Genomic DNA, 17,999 nt, shown 5'->3' on the forward strand with positions numbered 1-17,999 from the left:
GGTAAATAATATTTTTATCTATACTTCGTTTTATACTTTTTTAATTTTTAGATTTATTTAGGAAAATTTGTAGCTGTTCTCAATCCTATTCAAGTATTTCGTTTTAACATAACATCGAATACATTAGTTTGGACGTTTCGCATAGTGTTGTTTTGAATATTTGTTTGAAACAGTACATTAGGAATTCCTTATTTTGATTATTTCTTTCTAATAACATATTTGACATTCTGTCCCAATAAAAGAAACTTTATCACCACAAACATTTCAGGCATTAATAACAACTACAGATGCATTCATTCAATTGATTCCATGTTTGTTTCAAAAGTATGAAGCTGAATACATATTGTTAGGAAAATTTCAAACTGATGCTCCTGAATCACGTTTTGAAATGTATCGGCAAATGTCAGGTTCAGATTATTAAATAAATGACCTACAATTATTAGAAAATGAGAAGAAGCTTCGTTTTAAAAGCAATATTATAATTTCATCATCAAATAGGAATGTCCCTTTTACCAGATTAGGATAAGGATTCTATCTTTACTTTTGCGAATATTAATTGATCATTCAAATTTACTAATTAATGATTTTTTTATAGAAAATGTTTCTTCTGATATTTTAGCAGTGCTAGTTTATGTTTCAGGTTATGATGCCATGAAAAAATTAAGGGTGATAAAATGCAATGTTTGCCAGGACTTGTTGCAAAGTATTCATTCAGTAGATACAGCAGATGATATTTTTGGTTTTCTTAACGAATTAGATAAGGGGGAAATTAAAAATTTTCCATCTGAAGTTACTCTATTAAAATCTTCAATTGTCTATTTCTTATTTGGTGAAATTCTTAAAAACATGGAAAATGCATTTCTTATGCCAGGAAAGCAAACGGATATTTTATATAAGTTATCTTGCATACAGTTATTACACTATACAGTTACTTTAATTTAACAGATTCTTGCACTTGTGGAATGAATTTACAAACTCGGTTAGAAAATATGTTTGATAATTTGCAAAATAATGTTAAATAATTATACAAAATATAAAAATGACAAAATTAATATAAAATGTTCATATAAAAATGTTAAAAAAATTAATTAATTTCAGTTAATAACTTAATTGTTTATTTTGATTTATGCTTTGTTTCTGCATAGATTATGTATAATAATATGTAGCATGTATGTATATGGTACAGCTCCAAATTTTATGAATTTATTTTTAATAGTGGAATAGGCCTGTAATTTGGGAAAATACTTAAATTCACATAAAATATCACTTATCTCTTGGATAATCACTTATCTCTTGGATAGTTTGGAAAAAGTGATTCAACATAAAATTGGAACTGGTACAAATAGATGGCTGTCCTTTTTTATGAATGCAATTAGCATTTAGCTCTTTGAAATTATCTTGAAAGATTTATTTATAGTATAACGTGCATGTAATTTCATCTTTATATTCAAATTTTCTAGCATTTAAGGAATTTTAATTCATTTCCCTGTTTCGATAAAATTGAGATATGCAGATTTTATTAGTGAATGGAGTGAAGAGACTATGGGAAATGACTATGGGTATTTGACTTCTAAAAATTTATATAGCTGATGCGATGGTAGCGGCATGGAGTTTTGCAAAATAATTTTTCCCTTAATATTTATTTTACTAGTATGAAAATCTAAAATTTGCATCCATAAATCTATTGAATTCCCCCCTTATGTGGATTTTATATTATTTTGGCAATAAATTTGATTCAAATTACATAAATGAATTTCATTTTTATCAAAATTACATAAATAAAGTTCGCATGCGGTGATTCTCAATGATATTTTTAGTTACATAAACGAAGTACAAATTGTTTAAAAAATTATTGAAGATATACATTTTTACCGCCTGTAAAAACATTGCACTGTGAAAAATTTAATATAAACCATACGACCTACTCACGTTTATTAATTTTACTTATATTTATTTTAAGACAAACTACTATTTTCGGTAAAGTTTAACTCTGGGATTATGGTAAAGAGAAAGAGATCGACTATTTTGATCACGTGACCTTCCGAAACAGATTTCGCTTCAAGGCCATGATACAGTCGGCTGTGTGTAGTCTCAATAGGTCATTCAGTTTGTTTTGTGTGAAGACTATGAAGACATGAAGAGAGTCATTGATTTGTTACAATATCACGTGCACCCAGTGGATCATCGGTGTTGACCTTTGATCTGCTTCCTCCTTGACCAGCAATGTGGATATACCACATGTTTTCTTGTGAGTTCGACAGCAGAGCTTGTGAGAAACATTGGGTGCAATCGAATTGGCTGCCAAGATCTGACCTGAAACCTGGTGATCCAAAAATTCTGCATCATGCACATGTCGACAACCAGAATATTACATTTTCATCTCTGCATACAAAACTGGGAGTCATGAAGTAATTTGTTAGAGTTTTGCCAATTAAAGGAAACTGTTTCAAGCATCTCATTTCGGCATTTTCTAACTTGTCATTTAAAAAAAGATAAAGGCAGGTGGGTTTGACGGTCCAGAAATTCGGCAGCTCTTTAAAAATAAACATTTCATCGGTTTTTCATCAAAAGACGCTTGGCTGTTATTCAAAAGCATTGTCAAAGACTTTTTTGGAAATACACAAACACAGAATTACAGCGAAATAGTCCAGCAACGTTTAGAGAGTTTCACATCAAATTGCATTTTTTACATAACCATCTTGATAACTTCCCGAAAATTCTTGATACAGTCAGTGATGAATACGATGAAAGATTCCACAGAGATTTGAAGGTCATGGAAGCAGGGTACCAAGGTAGATGGGATGCACATATGATAGTTGACTATTGTTAAATCATCAAGCGAGAATGGTCATAGATTAAACACTCCAGAAAAAGCCATAAGCGAAAATTTTTAGCTTAACATATATGTTTCCGTGTGGTAAAAAAGTTTGCTATTTGTAAGAACATAATTTAACTTACAATAACTATATATAGCTTTTTTAAGAATAAAACTATTCTTTATGACACTACATTTGGCAAATTTCCCCTTTACTTTCTTTCATATGCATATTTTGTAGGACTTTTGAGACAAAGAGAGGGTATTCTGTAGCTTCAAAATTGGCGTGAGAGACAAAAACTGACTTTTTGGATTCAGAGACTATAAGTTAGTTAAAATCAAATGACAAATCTAGGATAACGAAATTGCTGTCCCCAGTGTTATTAAACAAGGAAACAAGAATGTGTATCCATCATTCCCCAGTGTGAGAGAGAGAAAAAAGGGGTTAGCAGCTATTGAATATTATTATTGAAAAGGCAGTGGAATTGGAAATAACAGTGGAATTTCTACTGTTATTGGGAAAATGCATGCTACTTTCCCTTGCCTAAAATTCAGAATATTATATTGGGAGAATATCTCTTTACTTTTTATTGATCTCCGTTAATTTTGAGATTTTGTTTTGAAATTTTATTTTTAGGGACTACTATTTTATCTTTAATTTTTACCTATGTTTTTCAACGATGTTTCTTTTTTTATGGTACTTGACGGCTTTCCATCTCTATTAGTGAACAGCACCATTAAAATATCCATCTAAAATCTATAAAAAGGAATAATAATTAGTTCACTATACCAATCATAGAGGGCGCCACGAGAACATGAAGGACGACAGCAATCATCTTCGGCAGCAACTGCTATGATCCGCGGTCGCCAAACGGTGATCCGTGAAACATTTTTGATGATCCGCAAAAAAATTAGGACATAGTTTATGCATTTTTTACGTAATAATTTTCTTTAATTTTTTATGGTTTTCCGATTCAAATAAAGTAGATAATAGACGCATAATGAGTGAGAAAAAGCAAGCGAATATTTTGCATTTCTTTAGTAAAACTAAAGATAGAATAACTAATGAAAATAGTATTACTTCATTTAACGGAGAGATGATCAATGACTCAAAGCATCCACATTTCTCGTCACGGTCAGACAGCATTAAAAAGAACGTTCAAACTGGGGACGCAAACAAAAAAAATATAATAATAACCAGAAAATGTGATTTTGGTATTATCCGTTCTCAGAATTTATCTAATGCTGCCATGAAACCTTCAAAAGTCGAAAGACACTTGAAATCTTTCGAAACACCCAGATTTAGCTAAGAAACTACTTGAATATTTAAAAAGAAAAAATGCGTGAAAATATGCAAAAATAAGTAGGTAGCTTAAAAATATGGTTGTTTAAGATAAATCCCTATCAAAGGCTTTCTATCTGATAGCACTTCAAATACAGAAAAACAAAAGGCCATATACGATCGGAGAAGAATTATTCATGCCTTGCGTATTGCAAGCCTATGAAGAGGTTTTGAGGAACAAAGCTGTACATAAACTGAAAGTAATAAGTCTGCTAACACTGTTAAAGCCCAAAATTGGGAAACTGACTAAACATGACAGGACATCCTTTCACGAAGTTTTATCCACGAAGGCATCCCTCCCTTAAGGCAGATAGCCCTCGAGTGCTTTGCCGTATTATAATAAAACCAAAATAATCCGGAATTTCAAGAACTCTTGTCCGACGATTTGAGTGGGTAGCCAAGCTTGCATACCTGGCAGATGGTCTTCCTTTGTTAACCGAACTAAATATATGCAAGGACAACTTAAGTCCGTGTTTGCAGTACGAGTGAAATAGATGCGTTTCAAAAAATATCACTGCAGCAAACACTGTAGAAGGAAATCTACAAATGCTTATAAATTCTAATGAAAATATATGAGAGAACGATCTCAACAAGCAAGTGATATCCATTATTCAGCAGCGCTTCCAGCCACTGACAGAATGTTTTGGTTTTTATTACCTAAAGCTGGAAGATCCTAAGCATGAAAATATGTGGAAAATAAAGATTCATATTCAGCAAATACTTGAAGATAGCAGATTAAGCATAAATGGAAAAGAAAGCCAGATAGATCTGTCTGCGAGACAGTTTAAAAACTAAACTTTAGTCATTTGTATAAAGACTTCATTATTGCCTCTCTATAAAAATTAATACCCATCACTGAGTGGAAAAGCTATGAAAATTTTAATTCAATTTTCAGCAACATATTTGTACGAAAAGACATTTTCTTCTGTAACAGCTGTTAAAACTCGGTACAGGTCTCGGCTTGAAATAAACGTGGCTCTTCGTCTTGCAGTGATATCACTAGAACCCAAAATCGAGAAATTGATTCCAACAAACAGGAATAAATATCACACTAAAAATGTGTAATCTTTAAATAAACCTAAATTTTTCATTTCTTTAAATAATTACTCTATAACTCTGTTACCTTCAATGGATGGGTGCATTTCACATTAATAAAATAAAAGTTTTCTTATAATTATTACGTAAATGTATTTACCCTTTTTTTCTAAACTCATATTAGTGGTCCGTTAAATGAGAAATTATAAATTTCATGGTCCATGAAGTTCTAAAGGTTAGCGATCGCTGCTCTAGATGACTTCCTTGAATGCGGTAAGCACCAGTCCTAGACAGTAAAATGATATTTTTACTAATTTTTTATTTCCATATTGAATAATATTTTGCCCAAACTCAATAGACGTTTAAATAAGGTTGAGTTACTCAGTTTTTATTGATCCTAGAAACGACGTTGTTAGTGAAGTCTTTCCAAATTTTCTGAGGTCATTTCTGCAAGAACAACAACAAAGAAAGATGGGCGGACAGTTCTGGCTCCACTAGGCCGATGGACGAAATTTACAGTATCTTAGCTAAGAGCGGGGGGGGGGGGATTTTTGACTCTAGCGCAGCATCCAGAGACCACCAAATTGATGTTACGAAATTTTAAAAGTAAATATTTTCGATTATTGGCAAGCAAATTGGGGCCCGAAATCTTCAGCAATCCCCGAAGCGCTGAAAAACTCTAGCTACGACTCTGGAAATTTAATTTTCGTTTCCATATCTCGAATTTGCAGCTTAGGATATTATATATATATTAGATTTTTATATAGCGTTGTTCAAAGATTTTTTTCCCATATTTCAATTCTACGACTCAAATTATATCAGAATGCCCGAGTAAGTTTTAAAATATTAGCTTTCAAAATTTTAGCACCTCAGTGAAAGGATATTATGGTGTGTATTTAATAATATCTCTTTTTTTTATTAAACTTACTTGGTATAAGTTTTTGTGTGTGTGTGTGTGATTATGGCAAAGCCTCGAGGGCTATCTGCCTAAGAGGAGGGAAGCCTTCGTGGAGGACTTTCTAAGGGAAACTGGCTCGTATACACGTTACACATGGGGAAAACCACGAAAACGCCCATGCAGCCAGCCCGTTCGCGGGATTCGAACCTCGGACCGAACTACCAGTGTTCAGCGACTTTACCCCTCGGCCGCTGGTGGGCTGATATAAGTTTTTTGAATTATAATTTTTTATATCAAATTTTTGTCGTCATCTTAAAGTAAATGTATTTCTAAGCCTATCTGAAAAAAAAAAAAAAAAAAAAAAAATAGAGAGAGTTTAGTATTCAAAAATTTTTAATATATATGTAAGTTTACATATTGACAGCTTTGGAATTTGAAATCTTTGTTTCACGCGATAATAATGCCAAATTTGGTTTACGGATCTAAAAATAGAATCTACGATTAAAACCTATAATATGAAGAAAACAATTTTAAAGAATGAACGATGCACCTATTTTCCGCTCATACTCAATAAAAAGATAAAGAAAAGAGGTTACCGTATATTAAAGAGTTCACCAAGCGAATTATTCTTGGTGCAAACTGAAAAAAGTGCGCCAAGATAAAGGTGAATGAATTCGAGTAAATTTCTCATCACATTTTGGAAAAATTTAATATTTAGGCATAATTTGAATCTTAGAATGTGGAAAAATCGGTATGTCATTTCAGAAAAAATCCAATTTTGTGTTAAAATACCTATGTTTTGATAATGCCATATATATATATACCCTTAGTTGCGCTTTTCAGAAATAAAAAATGCAAATTAAACTTCCAGTCAATCGGCCCAGTAGAACGGGAGATACAAAAATTGTCCCATATTTTTTGTGCAAAATGTACGTTATGCTATCATCCATATATCTTTTATTCGTCACGCAAATGTTGCCACCGTACGAAAGATAATGACCACTGTTTGGCATCCATGTGATCTCTAACGCAGACAGTTCACAAATTATAGTCATAATATGTGCCGCCCAGAGGTATAGCGGCTAGTAAGGCTAATTGCCGTCCGTATGGTCCTAGTTTCAAATCCCGGAGAAGGCATGAATGTCTGCAAGAGTTTCGTGTCTGTGCGGCAAGCTCTTTAGAATGGCAGGGGAAGAGGGATGAAAGACACTTAGACTGTCTTCCGGGGCGTTCTCTCTCAAGAATAGAGCGGAAGCTTAATAATTAGTACAGGATGACAGACCAATAATTTCGTAACAAGGGCTTTCATTTTTACTCTTTTGTATTGCATTGTATTGTGTATATTTTGCGTATTTCTTTGTATACATTCTGTTTTATACAGTATTCTTCCTTGGTAATTACCTAATTAATGTCAATAGTGTAAAATATGCTTTTCTTCAGGTAGTTTTCTTCAGGTATTTTGTATTTTCTTCAGGTAGTTTGTATTCTCATAGGATCCTTTGACTATTTGCAATATTCTGCTTGTCTGTATCTCAGGATCTGGCGAGCAGATTCTTTCCAGTGTTGACACTGATTTCCGTATTTTACGAGACTATGGTCTTTCCTTTAACCCAACCTTCCTCCGTTTTGTTTAAATGGGATTCCGCTTGACAGTTTTCTGTTGCCTCTCGGGCATTATATCAAAATAGCTTTAAACAGCTGGCACTCTCGTTTACGAAAGCATACATTCGTCGCATTAAAGTAACAGTTGAAAAGGGCGGCGAAGGCATAAATGTCTGGGCGGCACTCTCGAGTGTTATTGGTAGGAGAAGAAAGATAAGATACTCTATGGGATTGAAAATTTGCAGTGCTAATGCAATTAATAAAATTTTTCTAACACAAGCATAGTATAGAATCGTTTAGAAGATTTGTAAATGATTTTAAAATCATTCATTTCTCATTTTAGGAGGAGAATGCGAGCAATTCAAATGCAGAGAGAGTGGTTACTGTATTGCCAGCGACTTGAAGTGCAATCGAGAACCCAACTGTGGATGGTCTGACAGAAGTGATGAAGAAGACTGTAAGTATGAAATCAACAAACGTAACCTTGGCAACTTTTCTTAACAAACATTCAAATAAATATTGTCCTTCAAAGTCTATTCTAAATATCTGAAAGACCTGACGGTACTCATTTTTTTTATTTCACTTCATAAGTCGTGCTGTTAATAACGTAAACAAAAGACTACACCATTTAATAACAGAGAAAACCTAATCATTTGAACAATATCTCTAAAATTATTTTTAAATTTACTGCTATATTTTTAAAATACTTAATGTCAATAATAAGGTGTGGATTCTGTTTTCGCTTTGTTAGAATCATTCTGAAAATGAGTCTAGCAAATCATCACAAAACGAACATTTCCGACACATACACAACATGCCTCAAAGGTTATACGTATTTTTGGATTTCAGTTTCACCTTATCATTGTAATTTAAGAAATAAACCGCAATGCATTTTTATACGTCGATTGAAATGATAATATATGAATATTTAATTGTTAATACACTTTAATATTGTGCCCAAGCGGTGTATAGTGGCTCTAACTGCCGTGGCCATGGGCACGGAATCGAATCCCAGAGGAGGCATGGCCTCATTAGCAGGCAACAGCGGCCACCTATTTAGGTGCTTCCATAGTGAAATAGCCACCACTTCCGGCTTTTGTAGTGGCGCAAGCTATTGGCTATTAAATAAAGTGCCCGGCCGTAAAAAAATTTAAAGCAGGAATTCATTATTATTTGTTTCTGCTCGTCTTATTAAATTTAAAACTTGGGCGTTAACTTTTTATATTTATTTAACATTAAAATTTAATTAACTTACTAAATTTAACAAAATTATCTGTTCTCATTTTAGAAAAACATCTGTGATTTAGCCATTAATATTAGAGGAAATGCTTTCAGTAAGATAACTGAAGTTCAAGCCTATTATTATGTAGTGATAATTGCACGGCCAACAAGAGCAATGATAAACAATACAGCCTTATTCTGCTTTGGCTAAAACGACAGCTAAGTGCAAGTCAATATCAATGAAAATAAAACCAAATGCAATCCGGTTACCAAAGAACCACTAAACCTCAGTTACCCTGAAAGAGGAAATGATAAATTAGTGAATAGTTCTGCTCGTCTTAGCTCAAACGTCTATTTCCAAAACAATATTGATTTAGGAGTTAACAAATTAGCGCTGCCAGTCATTGTTGTCACATTTTACAACTAAAACTACTTAAAGGTAGAAAGTGGTATTATATGAGCTTATAGTAAGACTTATATTTACGTACTGTTCAGAAACCTGAACCTTAAGTAAGGTACAAGAATTTTAGCCGCCCAATCATGATAGTGGTTAGTAACTCGTACCAAAATGCTCCGGATGGAATCTGTAGAAGGCATGAGCTTTGTAAAAGTATAGTGTCTCTTATATAGTATAGGGCACTTACAAATGCGGCCACCCGAAAATCCTTTCGAGAGGTTGAGGATAGAGGACCTTCAAACCCGTTCCCCTTGGGATCCGTCCCTCTCTCAAAAATGGAGGCGGAACTGAGCTAAAGTCGGGCTGTCACTATATGACGCACAAGGCTCTTGCCAATGCCAGGCGTAATCTTGCCTTCTTCCCACGATGAATTTCCGTGGGCTTCTGGTAACAGAGAAGCGTTCGAAAAAGAAAAAAAAAGAAGAAGAATTTCATCAAGCTGATTTTCAAAACGAAAGTCTCAGGAAACAGTTTTGGTGCTCTAAACATTGACGGTTTATGGCGACGTAGATGTAACAATAAATTATCTAAATTACATGAATAAAATAATGTAAAAATTTTCAAACAAATCATAAAAAAAGTCTGATGAATCTAAAAAAAAGTCTATTCTAAATATCTGAAAGACCTGACGGTACTCAATTTTTTTTTATTCCACCTCATAAGTCGTGCTGTTAATAACGTAAACAAAAGACTACACCATTTAATAACAGAGAAAACCTAATCATTTGAACAATATCTCTAAAATTATTTTTAAACTTACTGCTATATTTTTAAAATACTTAATGTCAATAATAAGGTGTGGATTCTGTTTTCGCTCTGTTAGAATCATTCTGAAAATGAGTCTAGCAAATCATCACAAAACGAACATTTCCGACACATACACAACATGCCTAAAAAATTATACGTATTTTTGGATATGATTATGTGCTGATTTCAAAACTAGCATCAGTTTCACCTTATCATTGTAATTTAAGAAATAAACCGCAATGCATTTTTATACGTCGATTGAAATGATAATATATGAATATTTATTTGTTACGGAGTACAAAACTAAAAGTTTTGTTTTGGTCCCATTCGAAATTAAAGACAGATTTTTTGGTGCATAAAACAGAAAGTTTACTTTCGGCCCCACTCGGCAAAAAGACACAGGTGCAAAAACTGACTTAATTCACTGTTCTGCCAAGTTTCAAATATGGTAAAAAAAATTAGGCTTACCCGCAATTGAACAACTTTTAAATTGTTGATAATTCTACAACTATTGTGTGTAACGCAGTGGCTATATTATATATATATGTAAGAAAAATAAAGAATATATCAAAGATTAAATTTACGTTTATTCTAAAAATAGTAACCCCTCTTTCTACTGCGTCATTTCGAGAAAAATCTATGTCATATGATTCTTACGTAATTATGATTGTGTAAATGGAACTAAAATTCAAACAGCCAATGGTAAACAACAAAAATCAGCGTTAATTCACAAAATTTTCACAGGACTAGTTTCGATGGTTTTACCGAACCATCATCTTCAGCTGCAAAACCGCAAATGAACAAGATAGGATATAATGTTTAGATAAGAAAGCCTGGACAAGAATAAGCAAGTGGCGCCATCTGTTGGCGAAACCAGAACTAAAACATAATTTCTCTAAAAGCCGAAGGCAAATTTGGATTGGAATTAGGATCGTTAACTAGAACAGAAAGATTTTTATGAATGTGAAATGCCTCTAGAAAATCCAGTTCTCCAATGGAAGATGTTTTTTGAATAATTTTGGCAGCAGAAAAATTGAAAGTGTGATTTTCGGACCAACAATGTTGAGCAAAGAAGACTTCTGTGTGTCCTTTTTTCTAACATATGCCTCATGTTCTTTGACGCGAAATTTTAAGGCTCTCTTAGTTTGGCCAATGTAAATTAAACCGCACTGGCAAGGAATCCTATAAATACCCCAGGAATTCATATCCGGAATGGGGTCCTTGAGTATAGAAGTTGGAATTTAATTGATGGGAGAGTAAACAACCCGAAAGTTAAATTTCTGCAAAATATGTGCAACTTTATAGCTAATTGATGGAAAGAATGGAATGACAACAAAATTTTTATAATCTCATAAAATAAGAGTGTGCCTTTTAGTGTGTTGAGATGAGAATTTTTTAACTGCTTGATTAATAATGTTGGGTGAAAAGCCCCTGTCAATAGCTATTGCTTTTAAATAATTTAGTTCTTCATCAAGGGCTAGTTTGGAGGAGCAAACTTGAAGAGCACGGAAAACATAGGAATAAAATGAAGCTAACTTTTGTTTAGTCGGATGACATGATTTAAAGTGTGGTGGAAGGCAAACCGATGAAGGTTTACGGTAAACTGTAGTACTGAAGTTGGATGTGTTACGTGTGACCAGAATGTCGAGAAACGGAAGAGAATTGCAAGTCTCAAGTTCAAAAGTGAACTGAATAGCAGGATCAATAGAATTCATTGTTGAAAGAACTCTATTTAAATCGTCTTTATTACCTTCAAACAGGGTAAAAGTATCGTCTACGTAGCGGAACCATGCCGGGAAGTTTAAAGTTTCAAACAATTTTGATTCATAATAATGCATGTAGATATCAGCCAGGATGGGACTGAGGGGGCTTCCCATGGCTAATCCCTCAGTTTGCTTGTAATATTTATTTTGGAAAACAAAATGTGTTTTATTATGAATCAAAATTGTTTGAAACTTTAAATTTCCCGGCATGGTTCCGCTACGTAGACGATACTTTTACCCTGTTTGAAGGTAATAAAGATGATTTAAATAGAGTTCTTTCAACAATGAATTCTATTGATCCTGCTATTCAGTTCACTTTTGAACTTGAGACTTGCAATTCTCTTCCGTTTCTCGACATTCTGGTCACACGTAACACATCCAACTTCAGTACTACAGTTTACCGTAAACCTTCATCGGTTTGCCTTCCACCACACTTTAAATCATGTCATCCGACTAAACAAAAGTTAGCTTCATTTTATTCCTATGTTTTCCGTGCTCTTCAAGTTTGCTCCTCCAAACTAGCCCTTGATGAAGAACTAAATTATTTAAAAGCAATAGCTATTGACAGGGGCTTTTCACCCAACATTATTAATCAAGCAGTTAAAAAATTCTCATCTCAACACACTAAAAGCCACACTCTTATTTTAGGAGATTATAAAAATTCTGTTGTCATTCCCTTCTTTCCATCAATTAGCTATAAAGTTGCACATATTTTGCTGAAATTTAACTTTCGGGTTGTTTACTCTCCCATCAATAAAATTCCAACTTCTATACTCAAGGACCCCATTCCGGATATGAATTCCTGGGGTATTTATAGGATTCCTTGCCAGTGCGGTTTAATTTACATTGGCCAAACTAAGAGAGCCTTAAAATTTCGCGTCAAAGAACATGAGGCATATGTTAGAAAAAAGGAAACACAGGAGTCTTCTGTTGCTCAACATTGTTGGTCCGAAAATCACACTTTCAATTTTTCTGCTGCCAAAATTATTCAAAAAACATCTTCCATTGGAGAACTGGATTTTCTAGAGGCATTTCACATTCATAAAAATCTTTCTGTTCTAGTTAACGATCCTAATTCCAATCCAAATTTGCCTTCGGCTTTTAGAGAAATTATGTTTTAGTTCTGGTTTCGCCAACAGATGGCGCCACTTGCTTATTCTTGTCCAGGCTTTCTTATCTAAACATTATATCCTATCTTGTTCATTTGCGGTTTTGCAGCTGAAGATGATGGTTCGGTAAAACCATCGAAACTAGTCCTGTGAAAATTTTGTGAATTAACGCTGATTTTTGTTGTTTGACTTCTGAATCAGTATTTATTCGGCGTGTTATTGTGTCTTAGCCAATGGTAATTTTACAGCAATGTTAACCATCCAATCAAAATGCATTGAGAACCAAAACTAATTCAGTTTGTCTTAAGATTTCAGCCCTGAACATTACGCACTTGCTTTCCACGCTTTGGCCTAGATAGACTGCTGTCTGTCTGCTGCCGCTTTCTTAAAATCTGTCAAAAAATGTAAACCGTTTGGAACAGGCACGTTTAATGTGCCGAATTGTGTGTAGCCGTAGCATGTTGCTGTAGTAGATTCATATAATAGATTCTGTAGTAGAACGCATTGTATCCACAATGAACAGCTAGAATTTTGATGCCGTAGAATGCTAAAACGCAGATCCACAAGGAGTAAGAAATTTGGCAGTTAAGGTATATTTAATTTAACTCTTATTTCAGTAAACATGTTGTGGCAACAATGAAGTTGGCACATTTATTGTGTCTATTCCAAAATCTTTCATTTTTGATAGAATTGCAATAAAAAAGAAGGAGCTAAGAGACAGCAGTCCAAAGCGTGGAAAGCAAGTGCGTTACGTTCAGAGCGAAATCCTAATTTAGACCGAGTTAGTTTTGGTTCTCAATGCATTTTGATTGGATGGTTAATATTGCTGTAAAATTAACATTGCCTGTTTGAGTTTTAGTTTCATTTACATCATCAGAATTATGTAAGAGTCATACGACATAGATTTTTCTCGAAATGACGCAGTGCAAATAGAGATTACTATTTTTTGAATACAGAAGGGAATTAAATTTCGATGCTAATAAAGGCTTCTCTATCGCTCTGCGCTTTTTTGCAAGGGGGGAATGTGTAAGATAAAAAATATGAAAGCAAACTTCTAAATTTAATTCACTATAATCTCTTTTATTTTTTATTTCATTTGGGAGCTTCATCTATCTGTCCTAAAAATAGCGCTGTAAGTCTAAACTGTGTCATTCAAAATAATCATGCGATCTTACGTAACCGTTAATGCAGATGCCTCTTGACCAATCACCGAATTGTAAACCAAAACTAAAAACTGAAGCTTTTGACTCCCTCCCTTCTTTCTATGAATTGATGTGTCACTTTTGCTTGTGCTTTTCCTCTTAGCCAGACGTCTTTCCGCAATCATGTGTGTGCTGCTAAATTCTCTTCTATGGCAATAGTAACAGAATTGTAAATGTTCTTTAATAGGCACGAGTAGAGTGCCAAGTGAATTGTGGCCACAAAATGGGAATTTAAATAACTAACAGAAATTTAATCCGGCTCGACTGCTTCTTCTTCAAAAATGGATGGACGCTCTAAGCGTCAAATATCTTCGCAATAAGTATTTCTGCGCATTTACATCTCAGTGTTCTTATTTCAATGCTTCCAAAATTATTCTTTCATTACATTCTTCGGCAAGTTCTAATTATGAAGAAATCTACACGGGTTCGTTAAGCTATATTCACAGCGAAATTTAAGTCCTGTTTCACCGAAGATTTTAATGCAAGTTTGTGCCGTATTCTCAATCAAATCATTCATATCGTGTCATCGAACCACAGTTTCGTTACATATATAATATATTTTTATACTTTTGATTTGGCCGATTGCAACCAAAATGGGAGGTGCACAACTATATGTTATAGCGGTCCTACATACAAAATTTCAGAGTTCTGAGACTGAGGCTACTCGTGTTTGAGTTATGCGAGGTACATACATACGTAACGACGTTACGGGAAAAAGTCTCTTCTGGATCCATTTTAAATCAATCTTACAATAGTTTTGGGAAAAAGAGTCCTTTATTCTGTCCTTACGTACAGATGTCACGCCAAAACATCATTAAATTGCATTCGATAGCGGTCAAAATGGATATTTTCTTTGGAATATAATACCCGGAATTTTTCGTGATTACAATACTTCTTTACTTCGTAAAAGGAAGTAAAAAAATTATCATCAGTCATTTGAAAAATCTAGCACAGAATGATTCGGTACAATTGCACAGCACAGAGTTCACGAAAGTAAATGAAGTCGATGGTCATTTGGCCATTAAAAATTCCAACAGTGCGCCTATAATTAAAACATTTTTTAGAGTTAGGAAAAAGCATTTTACAATTTTCAGTGCCGTCAAAAGTATCCTACAATAATCGTTTTCCAAGGTACATTTTCATTGAGTCGAACACCTTTCAACTGAGAACCCTGTAATTATTTTCATGATACTAGAGGCTTTCTTAATAGAATAACATTCCACTAATTCTTTTCCTTTGTTCTCATTTCCAGGCGAACCCTTACCCACTGTCAATGTGTACTTAATCGTGGGTCTGACGATGGGTATTGCTTTCAGCATCTTCTTAACCATCTGCTTGGTGTGCCATCGAAAGAGGAAACGGCGGCGAAGGCATCATCATCACCACCACCACCACCATCCTCAACCCCACCACTACCCACCTCCGCCCTTCGAGCCAAGGCAAAAGGGACCCCGAGAAATTCCCCCCATGCCTTTCATGTCCGTTGACAGCGTATGACACATGGAGGACTACAGTCCATCTTCTAATGACTACTCTTGGGGATAGTGGACGGTCCACTCGCATGGAAGTGCTCCACTTCTCAATACAATTAGTTCCAAAATTTAGAAGTGTTTATAGAGAACAAGAAAGGGAAAAAAGCGCATAACCGTCACATATACTAGTTAAATGGACTTCTTCTGTAACCTACGGCCCTCTCACTGCCCCTAAAATAATAAAAGTGCCGCGGTAGGAGGACATCCTACATCCAGAATACTTGCTCATCCTAAACTGGATCTTAAACTCCGGAAAAGCAGAGGAAGGGAGTTTTGAAAACGAATGTAAATCTATGACATCCAACATAGAATGAATTTTGCTTGAATCCACTGAAGATTTGCACTATGATTGTTGTTAGTTCTCTCCTTCGGGTGACAAAATGCAACTTAAAAGATCTTTTAAGAGACTTCGAACAAGGAGGTCGAAGAAGGAGTTTTTCTCACTTGTGACCCGAAAATTAGGTTTGTTACTCATATCTCATATTTTAGAAGAAAATGGGAAACATAGATATTATGGACTTCATACTAAATTTTTTAAAAAGCAACATAATTTCGTGCCAAAAGGAAACTATTCCATGCCAATATATAGTATTTGATACATATATAAATGTATACGCATATAGTTTTCCTCGGAACTGTGGTAAAGAAAAGAAAAAGAAAAAAAAAAAACACTCTTAGTCCTTTTAGAGCCGTGCGAAAACTCGGTGAATATTTGCTTTGGTGCTACGAGCTTTGGAAATACTAAACTTTTTTTGAAGGCTCTCCTTTTTTTAGAAACATTCCAGAATATTACAAAGTGAAGAAGAAAATCAATTCTTTTTCCCTTTCGAATGACATAGGAGGAACATTTTAAGCTAACTGGAATCTCCTAAATAATAGGTAATGTTTGTGAAACTTTTATATGGTACAACAACCTCTTCCAAGTAGGCAGCTATCAATTTTCGCATATTCATATTTGAAGAATTATTCTACAACGACATACCATCTTGCTTTAGGTTCAGTTTTTTTTAATAACTCATGAAGCATCTCGTAATAAAAATGTATTTTGCTCAAAGAACTGTACCTCTATAGATAACAGCAGAAAGAAAGACTCCTCAGACAATTTTCTAAAGCCTATGCATAGAAATTTTCTGTTTCAGCGCACGTATTTTATCATAACGAAACATGTAAGGAATCCAAACTTAAAAAGGAAATACCTAATTTTAACACCAGGAGAGTTATTTTTATTTCGATTTTAAGTCCCATCGAAAGAGAGCTTTATTTAAAGACTGATCTCGGTTGAAAAGTGCAAAACAGGACTCTCAATAGCTATTCGATAAAAGCTAAAGTGCAAAACAGAATCATTAGCCGTAATTCGATAAAAATCGAACCTTGATTATTTAAATTTCGCATTTAAAAATATATTCTGATTAATCAAATCAGTAGTTATTATATAACGTGTAACATTTGCTTATTTAAAATTCAGATTTCGAAGAAATATATTTTCATTACGCGTAGAAACAAATTCGTATTCTCAATTTATAATGACCAATAATCGATCGTTTAAAGTTAAAAATTTAGAAAATAATAGCTTAATTAACTCCTCTTACTCGCTGATATTTAAATTCTGTAACTGATAGCGTTAGCTTTTGGCAAAATCCAGTCGTAAGAAACAATTTTTCTTTCTTTAAATCGAATAGTTTTTATCGAAAATGTTGATTAATTAAGCAATCAATCATAAATACAGTTATCTCATTTTTTATACAGTACTGTAATATTATCAGAAAAGAAACATAAAGAAACTTGAAACAATTTTAACCTTCTGGTGTTAAAACTGGAACAGCAGAAGCATGTGCAGTTTTTCATTGTTTAAATATGTATGTTCATTTAAACCAAAGTACTATATTGTTTTAAATTTACTTTGCTCATGACATTAATTAAAAATTTGTTTGTGATTTTTCGGTTATAAAATACGATATTTCAACTTGGTTGACGTCTCACTTAAGGATGCTTATGTAAAATTTAATAAATGTAATAATTTTATTTTCGAAATTTGAAAAATATGAAAAATTTTCTTCACATAGTTTACCATGCTTTTAATGGTGGATTTATATATATATTTGCAATCTCTTTTTAAATATTTCTAATAGTTGAGGAGATTTTGAGACTCTGCAAAGGTAATCCGAATATTAAAAAAAAAAAAAAATGTTAGAATAAATATCTTTCTAGCACGAGAGTAGTACAGAAAAAAATATTTTTGTATCAGCAATAAGTTTATGAATCTGTCCAATATAAAT

The 17,999-nt window shown here is 33.6% G+C and overlaps 1 protein-coding gene across 2 annotated transcripts in view; it reads left to right on the forward strand.

Annotated features, from left to right (window-relative positions):
- The window catches only part of LOC118190363 (cubilin-like), a 234,035-nt gene extending 216,349 nt beyond the window's left edge, over positions 1-17,686 (forward strand). For both annotated transcript variants that reach the window (XM_085808686.1, XM_085808690.1), the window contains 2 exons: positions 8,036-8,149; positions 15,444-17,686. In XM_085808686.1, coding sequence (XP_085664812.1) covers positions 8,036-8,149; positions 15,444-15,688 — 359 coding nt within the window. In that variant the 3' untranslated portion in view covers positions 15,689-17,686. The remainder of the gene's footprint in view (positions 1-8,035; positions 8,150-15,443) is intronic.
- The last annotated feature ends 313 nt before the right edge of the window (positions 17,687-17,999 follow it).

Source organism: Stegodyphus dumicola, chromosome 1 (genome assembly GCF_044657685.1).
Source record: "Stegodyphus dumicola isolate Sdum_Otavi_A_Nest chromosome 1, ASM4465768v1".
Lineage (NCBI taxonomy): Eukaryota > Metazoa > Arthropoda > Arachnida > Araneae > Eresidae > Stegodyphus > Stegodyphus dumicola.